This window comes from Nicotiana tabacum, chromosome 22, assembly GCF_000715075.1.
Source record: "Nicotiana tabacum cultivar K326 chromosome 22, ASM71507v2, whole genome shotgun sequence".
Taxonomy (NCBI): Eukaryota; Viridiplantae; Streptophyta; class Magnoliopsida; order Solanales; family Solanaceae; genus Nicotiana; species Nicotiana tabacum.
The window spans coordinates 112,466,473-112,485,300 of record NC_134101.1 but is presented as its reverse complement, the minus strand read 5'-3'; the positions used below and the strand labels follow the sequence as shown (position 1 = coordinate 112,485,300).

The following is an 18,828-nucleotide window of genomic DNA, read 5'->3' as shown; positions in this document are numbered from 1 at the left end:
AATGTACTAAAGGGGGAAATAATGTTACACCCCATGTTTTCGAACGTAAGAGTAGGTCTTAAGTCAATTGATGTAAGCTCAAAAATGAGTTCATCTTTGAAAGTACATAAAGTAAGTTAATCATGTTACCATGGAGATTACAAATATTTAAGATCATGAGTACCAACTATCAAGAGGGTTGGAAGGATTAGAAGCTAAACGAATTGAAGAAAATAAGTTTCGTCGAAAGTCGATAAGTTGGGAATGTTATAGCATGTACTTTTGGGGTGAGAGTAGGGTGATTAAAATAATAAGGAGATTATTTTATGAAATATTTTAGTCGTATGATAGACGTGTGTTATGTTTTTAAGTCAGACGAGTTGTGGAACAAAAGTTGGAAAAGGTCATCACAAGTTACATTCATAAATATGTTGAAACTTGGGTCAAATGTAGCTGAAATTTTCTCCCAATATACTTAGAATTAGGGTATGATCTACCTACCAAATTGAAGATATACGAATCTAGTTTCTAACGCATTAAACCGTTCATCGATATGACATAGGAATAGAGAGATATTTGCAGTTTTGCGAGACTACGCAGACTGCATAGGTGACAATAGGGTGTGCCACTAAAGCTTTTTGAGCAATACATTTTGTGTGTTATATGAGGTTTTTTGGTACATATTATTGATGGTAGGCTATACTAAGTATTTTGGCCACTATTTGCACTCTAATTTGCTGCACTTTACTGATGTTTGAGCGTTAAATGGTAGTAAATTGCTCTAACTGAGTACTTTATGATTTGCAGGATCAATTCCGGGCTACAACGAGGTTAGGGAGCGTTTTTGAGATAATATGGAGCATTGAAGGTCAAGTAAAAGCTTACGGAGTAACTTGGGAGTTCATTCGAGGATCAAAGGAGGTTAGCCCACTTAAAAAGAAGAACGAAAAAGAGTGCAAAAAATTGCCCAGGTGCGCGGCCGCGCATTGGGCCGCGCAAGTCAAGAAGAAACTGGCCAAAGTGCGCGGCCAGATGTGCGGTCACCTGCCCAGGTGCGTGGCCGCACACGTCCTTCCGAGGAAAATTATTTCCCGGGATAAAATTGTAATTTTGGAGGTGACTTCCCTTGACCTATATGAATCCCAGCTCGTCCAAAAAGAGGGTATCTTGGATTTTAGGAGAACTTTGAGGCAAGAACAAGCAAGGAGCAAGACGAAGGATTTGGAAACAAGTTTTCATCTTTCTTCTTCCCTTTTTCTATTTTTGGTGATGAATTCTTATATTGTAGTTGTGAAAACAATTATGAGTAGCTAAACTCTTTATTCTAGGGTTTGATGGAACCTCTTGGAGGAAGAATTTTTGTTGCTTTAATATAAATTTGCCATTGGATTTTCTCTACTTGTTCAACTACGTGAATATTTGGTTGATTGAAGGGCCCTCTATCGGCTTTGCCTACTTAGTGTGTATTACTTGCAAAAGGGTACATATTTAGGTGGTTGTTGAACAACATCACTCCTAACGTATATGAGGGATAAATACAGAGGGTTTAAAGGTGGGATTACAAATAACGAAACCTTGGTGTGATTTTAGTGAACAGTAAACTAGTGCTAGCTAGCGTAGTTTGGAAGAATACGTTAGTAAATTGTCGTATTTACTCGGAAAAGAATTACAACACCTAAAGTGCTCACGATTGGTAGAGAGTATCTAGGCGAATTTATAGGAGACGTAACAGAGAGGATTCCGATAAGAGGGAAAATTGTAACCCTAGACCTTTCCAATTTTGTCTACAATAATTGCTTTGTTAGTAATAAAATTATAGCTTTTTAATTATCTCATTGTTAGTTGGTAAGCACTCAACTCATTATTCAATATTTTTGGAAGTTGATTACTTGAATTCTTGTGAAACTAGCAGCTGTGATTAGTACGTTAATTTCTTGTGGGATTCGACTCTGGACTTGTAAACTGGATTATATTTGCAACAACCGCTTAGTCCTTTTTATAAGGCATAGTTGGCGTAATCAATTATATACCAAATTGAAGGTCTTGGAATTTAGTTTCTAAAACTCTTAATTATTTTTTCATATGACATACGGAATAAAAGATATAAGCATCGGAAGAAAGGTCAATGCTAGGATGTCAAGCTAGCACCTCTTTGACTTTTCAAAAGTTTATATATATAGGGTTTTAAATAGTCTTTCTCTTCATTTTTCATAGAAAATGACCATAGAACCCCCAAAAACTTACCCTTAATCTCTCTACAAGGATTCCAAAGAAGATTAACATTCCAGCTACGAAATCAACAAGAGATCACATTAGAACAATCCCTACGATGTAAGTATCGCTATATTGCCTCTCTTTTTCTTTGTAGTTTGAGTTTTGGAAGGTGATTCATAGTTAATAAAATTCCTACTTTTTGTATTTAAGATTCTAAATATCAAGGAAGGTTGATAAATTCGTTTCCTAATAGTTAGAATTCACGGGACGATGATCGAAAGCTGTGAGTTCGATTTATTTCACTTTTAGTGGACTGTTTTGTAGTCCACTTGTGTTGGCCTTTTGTGCTGATGTTTTATGAAGTTTTAGGGGAGAAAAAGTATGGAGAAACACCACATAATGACGGAATGTTGAGCTGGTCGTTCGTCTTTATATTTTAGGTTGTTTGGCACTGCTTTGGTTGTCATTTTATGTATGAAGTGATTAGGGTGTGTGGGCTATTTTGTGGTATATTGTGATGGAGATAAGGTTGGAAAATGATGCATACATATTGTTATTATTGTGTTCTTGTTGTTGTTGAAATATGATATTGGAGGAGGACCTTGTCATAAGGAGATGTTTCCCAAATTTATGTAAAAGAGCTACTAGTTTAAGTTGCGGACTTAGCCTTTACTCGGCACTTATTTTAAATCTCCTTATGTTGTGGTAGATTGAGTTGAGTTGTTTGAAGAATTGTTTGGAAGGTATTAAGGACTCAACGGAGTTAAGGTATGTTAACGCTAAACCTTTCCTTCATTTTGGCATGATCTCTTAACTACATGCGTTTGATACCGAGGCATAAGGAGAAGTTCTTATTCTTAAATTTATGTACAGTATCCTAGTCTCATAAACTACAGTATTCTCCCTTATCGGGACTTCATATTCAGTTTAGTTTTGTCTTTTTTCAGTCAAGAGAGTAGAGAGTCTATATATATACAGTATTATAGTATTTTCACCACCATCGAGCTAATCAATGGGCAGGCCCCTATTGGGCAACCTCTGATTAGATGGTAAGTTATATACCAAGCCTACTGTGGCCAAGCACCTATGAGCAAGCCCAGAATGGCCAAGATACAAAGCCTAGTATGGTCGAGCGCCTATGTGCGAGCCTACTACGGCAAATGAGTTACACATACCGAGCCTTATAAGGCGGACAACTATTTTACTTACTATATTGAGAGAGATGAATTAGTATCAGCAGGTAAGCATATTTTCATATTGTATTTGACTCCCAGGTACTTTCAGTTATTATATTATCAGTTCAGTTTCAGCTTTCAGTTATTCTGTAGCCTTACATACTCGGTACATTATTTTGTACTGACGTCCCGTTTGCCTGGGGGCTGCATTTCATGCCTGCAGGTCCTGATAGAGAGTTGGATAGACCTTCCCAACAGACAGAGCCAAACATCAGCTTGGTTGGTAAGCTTCATTTCCTCGGAGTTACCAGGTCTAGACCTTGGAGTCCATTTTATATATACAGGTTTGATGGGTAGGTCGACGCCCTGCCCCGATCATGGTACAGTTCAGTTATCTCTATAGGCTTGTAGACGAGTCCTGTATATCTTGTATATCAGTAGATGTTCATGGCGGCTTCGTCGGCCTGCACAGTTATATATACCAACTTTTGGATATGTTTACCCCACAAATGAGAGAGACATTATTTTCAGACGATTAAGAATATGGCATCATCGGCCTAAGTTGAGGGTTACCCCTCTAGAATTCATAGTTACAGAGTGGTATGCTCGGGTTGAGTATGACACCGAGTGTCGGCCACGCCTCTTCAGGTTTGGGGTGTAATACCACTAAACAATAGTGATTTTTAAAAATTCATCTTAAAAGTATAAACACAAACTAAAAAATTAAATGAGAAAGTGACCCTCTATAGCCCCTCAAAATTTTAATAGCTCATGGTTTCCCCATTGACACGAAATGTCCCTCCGGCCCAAACATATAATATCTAATAGCCCGAAATATCTATTTTGTATATTTTTTTGTATACTGATAGTATATTTTGTATATTTTTTGTATCGTGACAGTCTATTTAGTATATTTTTTAAGTAGTGACAACCTATTGTATATAAATTGTACAATGACAATCTATTTTATATATTTTTTATAAAGTGACAGTCTATTTTGTATAGTGATAATCTATTGTATATAAATTGTATAGTGACATTCTATTTTGTATAGTGACCGTCTATTTTGTATATATCTTGTATAGCGATAGTCTATTGTATATAAATTGTATAGTGACATTTTATTTAGTATATATTTTATATAATGACAGACTATTTTGTATATACTTCAACGTTATGCATAGTTATATGAGAAAGAACAATCACAAAATTTCCTGTTATTTCCCGTGACTTCAAACTCCCAACTCAAAACCCTATGACTCCATTAAAATACAACACTAAGGGTGTGTTTGGTATGAAGGAAAATATTTTTCGAAAAATATTTTCCAATTTTCCCATGTTTGGTTGGCTTAAATGTTTTGGAAAATATTTTCCTTATTAACTTATTTTCCTCAAATATGAGGGAAATGTTTTCCTTATCAAGAGAAGGGAAAATATTTTCCAAAACTGATTCTCAACCTTCCCTACCCTCACCAACCCACCCCACCCCCTCTCTCTAAAAAAAGGTTTTTTTTTTCAAATTTAAGTTTTTCCGTTACCACCCACCCTACTACCCTTCCACCCCACCCCACCGCAAAAAAATAATTGTACACCTCCCCCCCCCCCCCCGGCACAAAAAAAATTACTTTTTTTTTGTAATTTCAAATTCTGTGTTTTTTCATTTTTCTGCCCCCACCCCACCCCACCCCCCAGAAAAAATATTTTTTAATATATTTTTCAGTTTTAGTTTTTTTATTTATCGGTTTAAAGGTTCAAAATTTTATAAGTTCCAAAGTTATGAGTTCGGAGGTTTATGTGTTTGGAAGTTTATGGGTTCAGAAATTATAAAGTTTACGGGTTAAAAATCCCGCGGTTTCGAAAGTTTAGCGGTTCGAAAGTTTATGAAAAATATGGGTTCGGAAGGTTGTTGCTTTGAAAGTTTATGGTTTCATGTTTATTATATCTAAATTATTTATGAATACTCTTGAGAAGTCATTTTCCTTAATATGCGTACCAAACACCGGAAAATGAATAAGATTACTACTTGTTTTCCTAAGAAATATTTTCTTGGAAAATATTTTCCACGGAAAACATTTTCCATTATACCAAACACACCCTAAAACCTTCTTACTTTCCCATTTCTTCCTATTATTTATCAATGCATCGTTAATTTGCTAAAAGATAAAGAAAAAAGAAAAGAAAAAGATGATGATGAGTTTCTATTTTCTTTTCGGAAAAACCCCTTTAAATTTCAGTTCCCTTTTTTTTCTAATATTTGGAAATTTTTATTTGTTCAGAATTATGTGTAAAGTTTATATAGTAGGACGTGGCAAAGGGTGTTGTGTTGTCTAATTAGATTGAGATGCATATACTGGATTACAAGATGAAAACTTGAAAAAGTTTCAATTTTGTAAAGAAAATTAGAAAAGGGTGCAGTCTTTGGTATTAGATTCAGGAACTCTTTGTTCCTTTAGCTTTTTCTGTGGCCTGATCATCATTTTTCTGGAACAAAAAACTAATCCCAAAGGGAAACTAAAGAAAAAGATCCTCCTTTTGTTGTGTGCGTCTTTCTTGGAGTACTAGATAAGATCTTGTTGCCTGCATATATAACTATGAAGTCTCTCAATTTGTCATTGTTTCTTGAATATAGTGATACGCTGTCGCCGTCACACTCTCACTCACAGTGTCCATACACAAGCTCCGGCATTTCAACATTTTGATTATCGTCTTCCGATTTGCTTCCTTCTGCTTCTCTCCTGCCTCTGCTATCTTCTTGTTTACTAATTCTTGCTGCGGCGGCTCCGATTTCTCTCAGTGGCACCACGTTCAGGTTTTTCAGTTGCTAGCCGTCATTGTTATTTTTAGGCTATGACTTGTATGAGTCATTTGGGGCTACCGGATAATATAAATTTGGCCCAAATGCCTATAAATGTATTTTGTTCTTAGTACATCAGTATAAAATAAGTCCGTTCAATACAATCAAAATATACTAGCATAAGAAATTAAAATAAACCAATCTCATAAAATAAAGTTATTTAATCTTATGTTACAATCTTTCCAATGATTTTATCCAATTCCGTTTGTCTAACACAAATTTTATAACTTACAAGAATTTATGATAAACTAAACTCTATAAATATATAATCTATTTCACATAAATTTTATTAAATTAAATAAATAAATAAACAATTATCATAAAGAATACTATAACAAAAATGCATGTTTTATAAAATATTATCCTAACACAGAATAAAATCCGAAATCATTAGATAAGTATCCAAAGATACAAAAATGAAGAGAGAGAAAAGATATCACTCAGCATCATTACCGTAATGCCAAAATTGGCATAGCCAGTGTTTGACGTCTCACTTTAGGACCTTGACATTGAAAGCCAATACTGCTAGTTCTTTTTTCCTTCTTAATATAAAAGCGATACTGACTTCTTCGCCAAACATTTTTTTGGGCCAAAAGTAATTTTTTGACCAAAAATTAAAGTGTTTGGTCAAACTTTTTGAAGGAAAAACAGAAACAGTTTTAGAAAAACGAAAAAAAGTAACTTCTATCCAAAAGTAATTTTTTAAAAAGCACTTTTCAAAAAATACACTTAAAAACAATTTTCAAAAATTTGGCCAAACACTAATTACTGCTACTGCTCAGAGGTATTTGGCCAAACTTTTAGAAGGAAAAAAAATGCTTCTAAAAAAAACAGAAACAGTTTTGAAAAAGCAGAAAAAAATAACTTCTCTCCAAAAACAATTTCTTGAAAAACATTTTTGAAAAAAATACACTTAGAAACAATTTTTAAAAACTTAACCAATCACTAACTACTGCTCAAAAATACTTTTCAAATTAATTAATCAAACACAAACTACTTCTCCCCAAAAGTAGTTATCAAAATAAGCTAATTTTAGAAGTTTGGCCAAACAGATTACGAAGACTTTTTAACTTTCAACCAGCTTTGCTAAACACCAGGCCAAATAGACACCTCATCTCCAAAATTTCATGTCACCCAAGACGGTAGATTCCAAGTCCCAGTCCTATGCATTCATCTGTTCTGTAAACTTATTGAACAATAGCCTTGAAAGAACCTAACCCGTCCACAATTCTCTCAACGGGAGACATCAATACTATTATTTTGCCTCAAAACCTTATAATTAGCCCTAATAACAAGCACAAAAAATGCCACAAAATCAACCCGAAAGCAGCATTATCCATGCATATAAAAGTTAAAATGCCTAGTGCAGCGCCATTGAAACAAAGTAGTAACAAGTCTCCAGTTAAACAAATTCTACTATCAGCCTAGAATATTCCTGTAAGAAGATTCGCGGCACTGGAGATAGCTGCTCCTGTAATAGCACACTGCACCACCTGTTCATGAGAACGATCCTCCAGTGTCAAAGCCAAAGCCGCACCAGTTATTGCTCCCGCCAAAGCACTATTTTTCTGCGGAAGGAAAATCTTGCAATGTTTAGACAACTTCAAAATAGTCCACAAAAGATATACACAACTACTACTACTCCCCCGACTTGCAACGGATGGCAAGTGACTTAGCACTATTGACCACAACTGCCTGTATGAGCTCACACCCAAGATCATACATTGCTGGCCCTAGGCCTGGATAGCTCATACATTGCCGGCCCTAGGCCTGGATAAAGGAGGATGGTTTGACAGTCAATGCAAAACTATGATATTTTCTTACAATACAGACAGTCTAACAAAAACATATGTACTAGAACAAAGTTTTCACTGCCGAAACAGGACACCCAGTATATGAAGACAAAATTTATTCATTCGCAGTGTAGCCCCATGAATCAACTCTAGTCAAATAATCAAGAAGGTTTAAGTTGCCTTTGAAATGGACATGAACCAAGTGAGTTTGCTATCATGTGAACCAACTAATTCTAGGACAGACAGAAGAATGAACCAAAGAATTGATACATATTCACCGGTAAATGAGCAATAACTTGCCAACAGGGGAAACATAGGATCAATAGGAAGGAAAACGGACCCAATCATGGACTCCACGAGCCTCCTTCAATCCATAAGTAAGACCAGAGTACATCCCTGCAGCTAGTCCTGCAGAAGTGAATTAAAACTTTCATGTGCAACATTCAGAGGCAAAGTAGACACCTAATATATGAATGCAATGTATGACATTCTTTCACGACCAGAGGAACTCCCCTACCATCCAGGCGAACAATTAAAAAAATGATGGCATAAAATAATGTTTCTCCTAGTGAAAACTAAGATTAGCAGGCTCACCCCATTGAACGGACTCTTTTCCGGTGCTCTTTACCTGAAAAGATGGCAAAAGATAATCTTAGACTGTTCAGCAAAGCTTCAACATATCCACTTACAAATGAAAAGCAATCTTTTACAACCATCCATAATTTCTCCATCCCCACATCAAGGTTTCGTTCAATCAACAACAAACTAGGTAATCCACTACCTCACCTATCTTCAACTTTATACACATTTTTTATTTTCCTCTTCTTTCTGAGGTGGAGAGGGAGGGTTTATTGGTTGCATTAACATATCAGAAAAACCACAAGATGCAAAAAAGTTGAATCGTCTTACCAGGGCCTCAATTGACTTTCTGTTAGTCTCCCCTGCATCAAATATTACAAGAAAAGGAATCATCTGACAGCTTATGTATCCACAAAAAACAACTCCGATGATGTATTGAACTAGGTTTAAACAAAAAAGTTTGTATGTGAAAGTTTTATTTCAGTAACCTAGACTATTCAAGTAATCCCCGACACTAAAAAGGCAATGGCTTACATCTAATTCACGACAACAAGTAGACAAATGCATGTTCCACATTTTCATTACATCTAAGGGTGTATTCTGCCTTTATGCACAAAAAGACATTTAACCCCAATTTTTTCAGTATCATTCTTGCAGTCCAATTTGATTTGACATTTTTTTAACTTTAAATCAGGCCATGCCTTAAACAAGTAGAAGCAATGTCACATGAATGAACAAGTGAATTTGGTATTACTGTCTCTATATCACTATAACGAGGCAGGGTGGATCTATTAATTGTTTTCACCTTTTTAAGCTGAAGTCAGGTGACGACGTGCATTAGAAATTTAGGCCAAAAATAAAATTGTTATGTAATATCGATAGCTTAGTCACTACTCTGTTCTCAATAGATATTCCTCTAGAAGTTCTACGAAAGTAGTAATTATGATTTACAAAATCAAATGCAAAGATGATGATACTTTTCTAAATTTTGACCGTCAGACACCAAAAAACTTCTTTCCATTTTTCATTACCATATATAAGATGAGATCATATCTTAGCTATGGTCAAATTTGAATATGATCACCTTTGGTTTTGTATATAGAGTTTGAGTTCTATGCAGTTAGAGTTTAAGTTAGTTCGATACAGTAGAGTTTTTAACAACTCAATCCATGCAGCAAGAATTTAAGTTCTCTATGCACGCAGTGATGATGTAAAAAATATTTACACAATCAGATCACAATAATATTTACACAATCAGGCATTAAGAATTGCTTTCAAAACATTATTCAATTACCCAGGCAGTTTATACTCACTTTTATGTAAGCTCAAGAATCATGGATCTTAGCTAAACTTTTCACGTAAAGTTGAAACATTGACATATCTAGTTAAGACGAATGAATACATATATTTCACATCACTAATCCCAACTAATACAGAACTGAGGGGTAGTTAATTGACTGACAATCATGGCACAACTCTCTCTCTCTATATATATATATATATATATATATATATATATATATATATATATATATATATATATATATATATATTATTTATGAGTGAAATACACTAGGATATTTACCTCTAAGGTCTGGAAATCGATTCTTCTTGGGACCAGTGATCTCTGGTGGTATGCTGGTACTATCTCCACTTGCACCTAAAAGATCCATTCAACTTCAACTACTCTAGAAACTCTAAAAATCTGAACAACTTGCACACTAGTGAAAGAAATATAAAATAAATAAAAAAAAGGGAGCAAAACGGATAAAAAAAATAGGCTCACCTTCAGAAGCAGTGAAATAAGCCTCACGAGCAACCGCTTGAACAGCACCAATCTGATAATGTAAACAGCCATAATTAGAACTAAGAATTTAAAAAGGACACAAATGGCAGTTCATGTATATAGTACCCCGGCAGCTTTGACGAAGCTTTCAGCAATACGGTTGAGAAGAGGATGTCCCAAATCAAAGAAACCTCCCTTGTCAAAGCCATGGAGCAATGATCGAGTCTCCAAATTACTATTCATTTTTGAAAAAATCTAAAACAAAACCAAACTACACCAAAAGGCAAAACTTTGCAAAAGGAGAGCTGTGAACTGAGCTTTTGTGTTTGTAGAAGAGCTGGTTTATGAGGTAAACTTAAGAGAAAAACTGACGCGTGGAACTGAGAATAGGTACGTGTCCGTTATTAAAAATTCTGAAAACTGCATAGCGGTCATCGTGGCAAACTTTACGGTTTGAAAGAGCCCCCAACCTCAACTTTTTACATATACTAGTAGATTAGTACCGGCGCAGTATTAAAGTAAATTAAACTTGCAAATTAGGGCCAAGTGCACGGAAAGCCATTTTATCAGCTGTAATTAACTTTCAATTAGAGTTTGTTAATTATTTTATGTTTAGCTGCCACTTAAAAATGGGCAGCCTTCTCACTTCTTGTATCCGCTTTTCTTTTACTATTTCTTCTTTCGCATCTCCTAATTTTTTTTTTCATTATACAAAATATTTTCTGCCAAAAAGTTTATTTCCTTTCACTAGTAATTCACAAATGGACACAACTCCATGGATATACACCCTCGTCGATAAAAATTATACCACTTTCATCTTAAATAACATGTCCCGCTCCAAACATGGGAGGCAAGACCGACACCTCGTGTTTCATTTGACCGAGCGTACCAAACTAAAATCACATAATCAGGATATGCAAAACATTTGGGGTCGACAAGGCCACAACATACAGCAATCTGAAGACAGAAAAGGCATAACAACATCGACAGATGGACAACCCAAAACATATTTATATATATATAGGTCCACAAGGCCAAAGACATCAACATGACAACATCAAGGCCGGCAAGCCATACGGAATATATTAGACATACACCAATCAGTCTACAAGGCTTTAATAGTATAATATTTGTCAAATGATCGGGATAGGGCCCCGACCTACCCTTAATATATGTACACATAATCATACCAAAACCTCTAGACTCGGCTAACTTCGGAAGATATGGCACTACTAAAAAAGAGTCTTTTAGCGGCAATAAAATTTGCCACTAAAATATTTACCGTCAATTAATTTTTGGTCGGTGTAGCCAGCGTCGCTAAAGGCTTTAGCGGCCATTGCACGAAGTGCTGGTAAAGATCCCTTTTATTGTCGCTACAAGTACTTAAGTTTTAGCGGTAAATAATTACCGACAATTTAAATAGCCACTATATATCCCCTAAGATATCAAATATTATACATTTTATGACTTTTGTTATTGCCGATAAAGACTCATTCAATTATCGGTAAAAAGAACCCTTTTAGCGGTAAATGTTATGGGCACTAAAATTATATATGAGTTGGCCTTTGTTCATATATTTAAAGGATTTTGTTATGGCCGGTAAGAATCCATCTAATTGCCAGCAAAAGAGGCCTTCATAATGAATTTTTTTATTGCTAGTGAGCATTAAGAAAGGTTCTTTTCATAACATGTAATGCACATTATGCATATTGAAATTTAATTATAATAAGAATAAGATTCATTCTCAAAAAAAGTATTACGCTTAATTAAATACACATCAAAATCTACTCTTTCATAATTTTAAAGTATCAACAACATAACCAAAAAGGTAACATATTTGAATCTAATAACTAGCGTAATTTGGCATCTAATAACTGACATTATCAAATAGCTATAATACTATATATAAATGGTGCCATGAAAGTTTCTCCAACTCTTGATCATGATGAAATTTTCCACATGCCTGATATCTGAACAACTGCTTAATATCTCTAGTCAAGCGTTCAAAGAATAGTTGTTTGCCTTCTCATGCCATATACTACCTCGCCACTAGTCTCCTGGGTTATATGCCTTGTGTAGTGCACTACCTTTAATCAAAGCACAAAATTAGTATTTCTTTTGTTGTAGTGGTAAGCTATGACTAGTGTGATAATTGCAAAATTACTTTAAAACTGATAATCATAAAATAGACTTAAGCATTCCCAGTGAAAATTCTGAAATTTAGCAACGAAGTATGCACTGACGAATTTAGTAAGTGCTAACTATCAAAGCATTGTGTTCCTCATTCACTTATATGTTTTGCGTGCAAACTTTGAAACCAACACAACACACACACACAAACAAATAACCTCAAAACAAATTCCAATTACCAACAGAAGATCGATCTTTAAGGATCTCAACAATCTATACTATGTGACAACTAGCAATTTTAAGTTAATTTTTCACAAAACTACTTACTTTTGTGCTCTAAACTAACAAGACCACATGCTCAAGCTGCCAGCCTAAAAATATAATAAAATTGTTGTTTTTAGTTGTCCGAGATAGATGGCATTACTTGATTCTTTTTTATACAGTATAAATTTACTTATATTCGGTCACTAGAATGAATTGTTTGATGTCTGTTTGGTATATAAATGTTTCATGCCTGCTGGTAAACAAATACTGATAAATTTTTATACGAAAAAAGATAAATAAATATCGATAATTTATGTATAACTTTTCTTATTTGACTTTCTAAAAAATTTTCTTTTAGAAGACATTACCATATTAGACCAGTATAGATGCAAACCAGTTTTTTTTTTGTAGATAATTAAAGAGTAATCCTAGCAATTCCTACTTAAAAGTTGAGAAGGGAGTGCTGAGATGATACTTATTATATACAACTTGTTCAAGAATGCATAGAAATAAGAATCAAGTTAGATATTACAAACTAATTTTTCTCTATCGAACATCATCTTAATGATATAGACATAAGAATCTTGAAGAGAATAAGAAGACCAATTAACAATAAAACTAATCCCATTGAAGATGAACTAAGTAATTCTCAGCAGCAGAAACTTATCCAATAATTGTAGCAACAACAACATTATGGATCGAAAATAAATCTTTTAAGCTTTCATGTTTCATGAAAATTTAGTACATGAAGATTAGTATTTAGCTTTTGCACTACACTACAAATAGCTTCCCTAGTATCTTGTGATAGTTTCTGATCTATCTGTGCATGAAGGGAAACAAAACAGTATATCACCAATCACAACAATAAAATTCTTACTATCTTCCATCGTTAACTCTCATGAAAGCTACATTATTCTAGAAAACCAATTAGAACAAAGTACATTTTGTGCATATATAACTTCTAGAATATTGAAATATTGTAATAAAAGAAATTAAACATAATCTAATACATCTAACAAATAACCTCTTGATAAGATATAGGTAAAAACATGACACCTTTTTAATTTTTATCTGTTTTAACTCCTAATATGAAGAATTCATATGAAACTATCCAATAACCTCTTGTTTGAGGATAGTAATTTTAATAGATAATACATCAAAAGAACAAATTGAGACTCCCAATTCACATGGCTAGAGTAAACATTGCTCAAGATTTCAACATTGGCTTTCCGATTTGCATATTTGATTTGTTTGGTAATTATTAAATAAAATACGTTATTTGTCTTTCTCTTTTTGTTTTATCTGCATATTTAGTTGGCAACAATCAAACTTTTCAGACTATTTAGAGAAACTACATATCCAAAGTTCTTTGTATTCACTAACATTTTGAAGCTTTTTTTCTTACTACTTCTTTTAGCTAAATTTTCTCAATATATTTTTTTCAGATATGCAATATTTCGAGAGAAAATTTAATTCTCATGAGACAATGAATTTAACAACCAAAAGAATATGACTATAAAATCAAAGAAAAATAGATTCTGTAGAAAATCAATAATAATTCGCAAAGCACCTGATATAGAAAATTATTTTTCCATTTATCAGAATACATAAAACAAAAGAGATTAGAAGGGACCTTGAGCTCAGAGGCGCAACTTTTGGTTCCTTCAATTTCAGAAAAATAGCATACCCATCGATTCCTCGAGTGACGATGTAAAAGAAGAAGTGCAACAGCTATGCAACAACAGAGCCTCAAACTCTTTTGATTTTCTTCATTAATTTATTAAAAATATAATGAATCTTTCTCGAGTAGTAATCAAAAGAAAAATAAGATGAAGTTAATGATAAATACCAGAGTAACCGATCCAGCAGTAAATAGAGATGAATTTTAAGTGTTAGGGTTTCTGTTGATTTTCATTTGTCAGTCCTCTAGGATATTGATGAATAAAATATATTTAAAAAATAGTTAATTAATATTAAGGAGGGAAATGAAAATAATTTGGAGGGATTGTGAAAAAAGGTCCCCCCGCTCTTGGAATTGTTAGAGTTTTTGTAAAAGAAGTAAGTTTTAGTGGCAAGTTTTTTTAATTGCCGGTAAAAAGTACTTATTCTCGGCAATATTCAATTGCCACTAATATTGGCTTATATAGAATAAATTAGCGGCAATTAAGTTATTTTCACCAAATAATTGCCACTAAAAGCCTTATTTGTTTTAGTGTGGAGCTTACCAATCGACCGCTAAACACGAGCAACCGCTTACTGGAGAGGCCTGTCAGACTCTCTACTTGGACATGCAGTATGAAATGCAGCGCCTCAGTAAAAAGGGGCGTCGATACAAAAAGAATATACTATGTATGTAAGGCATGAATAACATACGAAAGCATCGGTAAGTACAGAAAAGTTCGAGGAACAACCTGGAAGTACATATGCCACATAGGGCCATCCCCCTCTGAATATAGCTCAGTCGGTATAGATATTGATTGGGTGCCTAGAAGCACATCAATACCAAAATCAATCTCTATCTCTGGAGGAATACCTAGGAGTTCTTCAGGAAACACATCTGGATATTCATTAACCACTGGAACAGACTGAAGAGTTGGTGGTTTTGCATCAACATCTCTGACTCGAACTAGATGATAGATGTAACCCTTAGAGATCATCTTCCTCGCCTTAAGGTAGGAAATAAACCTACTCTTAAAGGTTACGATGTTACCCTTCTATTCCAAGACTGACTCTGTAACGACTCGGCTAGTCGTTTCATGAGTTACCGCTCCATTTCTCCCATTTCTGCTTCTTTATGTGTTGTTCAGCCGTATTTTATCGCATCGTGTTGGTTAGTTTGGGTTCGGAATGGTTTTGTAGAGAAATGAGACACTTAGTCTCTTAAGTTGGCCTTTTAGTTGAAAAAGTCAATCGGAAGTTGACTTGTGAGTAAATGATCTCGGAACATGGTTTTTACGGTTCGAATAGCTTCGTGAGGTGATTTGGGACTTAAGAGCATGATCGGAATATATTTTGGAGGTCAGGGGTAGATTTAGGCTTGAATTGGCGAAATTGGAATTTTGGCGTTTTTCGGTTGGTAGTGGAAATTTTGATATCGGGGTCGGAATGGAATTTTGGAAATTGGAGTAGGTCTATTGTGTCATTTGAGACGTGTGTGCAAAATTTTAGGTCATTCGGATGAGGTTTGATAGACTTTTTGATCGATTGCGGAATTCGAAAGTTTTGGAATCCTTAGGCTTGAATCCGAGGGTGATTTGGTATTTCGGCAGTGTTTTGAGTGTTCCGAGGATTGGTACAAGTTTGAATAATGGTATATGACTTGTTCGTATTTTTAGTTGAGGTCCCGGGGGCCTCGGGATAGATTCGGAAGGTTGATGGGGAGTTTGGAAATTCAAGTTGAGCAGCTTCAGCTGCTGTTCCTGTCATAACCGCACATGCGGATTGGGGACCGCGTGCGGTGTCACAGATGCGTGGAGGAGGTCGCAGAAGCGGTTTTGGTCAGTTGGAGTTGCATCGCAGGTGTGGAGCTTCTAGCGCACCTGCGGGGCCGCAGGTGCGAGGCTCTTACCGCAGATGCGGAATGGGACCTTAAGTGAAAACTGCAGGTGCGGTTATTTTGATAGCAAAAGTGGTCCGCTGGTGCGGTAATTGGTCCAGAGGTGCGGGAACACCTAGGCAAAAACTATATAAGCTTTCCTTCGTGATTTTTAGCCTTGTTCCACCATTTTTTAGACGGCTTGAGAGCTTTTTGAGAGGATTTGAAGAGGGATTCAGGGGATAACACTTAGAGGTAAGATTTTTGAACCCAATACTCGATTTATGGCATTATTTTACTGATTAGGCTTGAAATTAATGGAAATTAAGGGTTAAAATTAGAGAATTAGGGCTTGATATTGGAGAGTTTCCATTGGGGATTTGAGGGGCCATTTGGGGTCCGATTTTGATGTTCTTGGTATGCATAGACTCGTGGGAGGATAAAGATTCTAGTGATGTGATTTTTATCGAAATCCGAGATGTGCGCCCGGGGGTCGGGCTTGGCCGATTTCGGGATTTTTGAGTTAACTTGATTATTTTTACTTGGGCTTTGTTCCTTTAGCACATATTAATGGTATGATACTGATTTTGGTTAGATTTGGAGCATTGGGAGGCCGAGTCGAGAGGCAAAGGCATCGCGGGCCAGAGTTTGGACCGGTTTGAGGTAAGTAATGATTGTAAAGGTTGTCATAAGGGTATGAAACCCCGGATTTCACATCGTTGTGCTACCTTGAGGTGACGCACATGCTAGATAACGAGCGTGGGGTCATGCACCGCTGGGGATTGTGACTTAGTCCGTCCCGTACGACTGTTAAGTCGCGTATTTGATTGAAAACTGTTTGATATCATTGTGTTTTGGAAAGTTATCATGTTTTGGGTTGAATGCCATATTTGGGCCTCGTGCCAACTGTTTTGGACCTTTAGGGGCTTCTTACTACTATTCCTTACTATTTTGACTCAATATCTGTACTTAGTCATGTTGTATTCTACTGTTTTCATAACTCAGACATATTTACTCCGTTTTGTTATTTTAAATAATATTTTGGGCTGAGCATCATATTTTAAATGATATTTTGGGTTGTGCATTAGAAGCAATGACCTCGCTCCTCCCTGGGAACGCATAGCATCTGGCTTGACCTCCACTAGACTAAGTTCCCCCTCTAGGAAGTCCTCATCTTGGATGACCTCCACCCCAAACTAGCTGAGTAGGTGGTGTAGCACCGTGCGAGAATCATAGTCTGACCTTCATGCTACACTGGACCTTTGCGAGAATCTTAGCTGAGAAGGTGGTGTAGCACCGTGCGAGAATCATAGTCTGACCTTCATGCTATACTTGTATAATCGAGCACATATACACAATAAATAATAAGCGTAGCCTCGAGCTGAAAGTAGAGACAAGCTTGGCAAGGTCCAATATTCACTTCCAATAGCAAATAACAACAACAACAGTATAAAAAGGACAAAAGAAAAAGTAGCTCAAGTAATACCAAGTTCAATCTTTTCACAATAAGAAAGGGAAATAAGCATGATTTTCAAGAATAACAGTTAATGAACAGATTCTTTCACAAAAATTACCTAAACATGGTTTCATCCATTTAACTGTGATTCCAAGTTCAACACATCAATTAGAGACATCAAGCATCAATAAGCATGAGGGAAGAAACACAGCCTTATACCTGCATGGCAGTTTACGTTCCAGAATCAACAATGTAGCAGTTAAATCATCAAGTATATCAAATCTCAGCACATGTATAGTGTCTGGCACAGTTTCCCTTCAATCATCACACACAATAACACTCAACACTATACGGGTTCCTGACACAAATCCCTCACTAAGCACATATATGACCCGTATTCTTGCACCCACAGGTTATTACCTAACTCAGGAGGGGCAGGTCCTAGCCCAAGTACTTATTGCATTTAAGCCAACGATCAATATCATCTAGCTCAATATGGGTCCTAGCGCACACGTCACCTCACTATCAATACCACTTAGTATGAGATTTGGCGCACGTTTTACCTCACTATCAATATCAAATCGGCTCAATGGCCCAAAATTAGTCATCAACCTCAAGTCTCAAATGCTCGCATCTCACAATACTTAGCTCAACTCATGTCACACATATAAGGGTACCAACAATGTATGATATAGCACATAAAGAATGCATATAGACATAGATATAATAGGCGAATGTAACACCATGACTAAGAATATGACTAAAATTAAGGCAAACAGCTCAATATAGCAAGAACAACCCTATCATGTCTCAAACCAAAAGGCACATAGTCTAGATATGATTTCTAACATAAATAATAGCTCATGTAGTCATACAAGTGACGAAAACACGGAAATAAATGAGCATGATAGCAAAACAAGACACATAATAGCCTAAGGTCTACCAGATCATGAATAACCCTTATGTATGCTTATACGCCCATCACCTAGCACGTGTGTCACCCCAAACATGTATTAAATACCATATCTAACAGGGAAATTACCCTCAAACTAAGTTTATACAA

At 35.5% G+C, this 18,828-nt stretch overlaps 1 protein-coding gene and 1 long non-coding RNA gene across 2 annotated transcripts; both read right to left on the bottom strand.

Moving 5' to 3' along the window:
* Window positions 1-7,537: 7,537 nt before the first annotated feature.
* LOC107778782 (outer envelope pore protein 16-2, chloroplastic-like) lies at window positions 7,538-10,728 on the bottom strand. Its single transcript, XM_075244913.1, has 7 exons — window positions 10,507-10,728; window positions 10,381-10,432; window positions 10,180-10,254; window positions 8,925-8,956; window positions 8,610-8,643; window positions 8,356-8,423; window positions 7,538-7,790 (listed from the first exon to the last, which is right to left on the bottom strand). The coding sequence occupies exons 1-7, from the start codon at window positions 10,621-10,623 to the stop codon at window positions 7,647-7,649; spliced, it is 522 nt and encodes a 173-aa protein (XP_075101014.1). The 5' UTR covers window positions 10,624-10,728; the 3' UTR covers window positions 7,538-7,646.
* Window positions 10,729-12,142: 1,414 nt separating this feature from the next.
* On the bottom strand, window positions 12,143-18,316 carry LOC107778780 (uncharacterized). Its single transcript, XR_001646481.2, has 2 exons — window positions 14,408-18,316; window positions 12,143-12,467 (listed from the first exon to the last, which is right to left on the bottom strand). It is a non-coding gene; the product is annotated as an uncharacterized LOC107778780 (long non-coding RNA).
* Window positions 18,317-18,828: the final 512 nt, after the last annotated feature.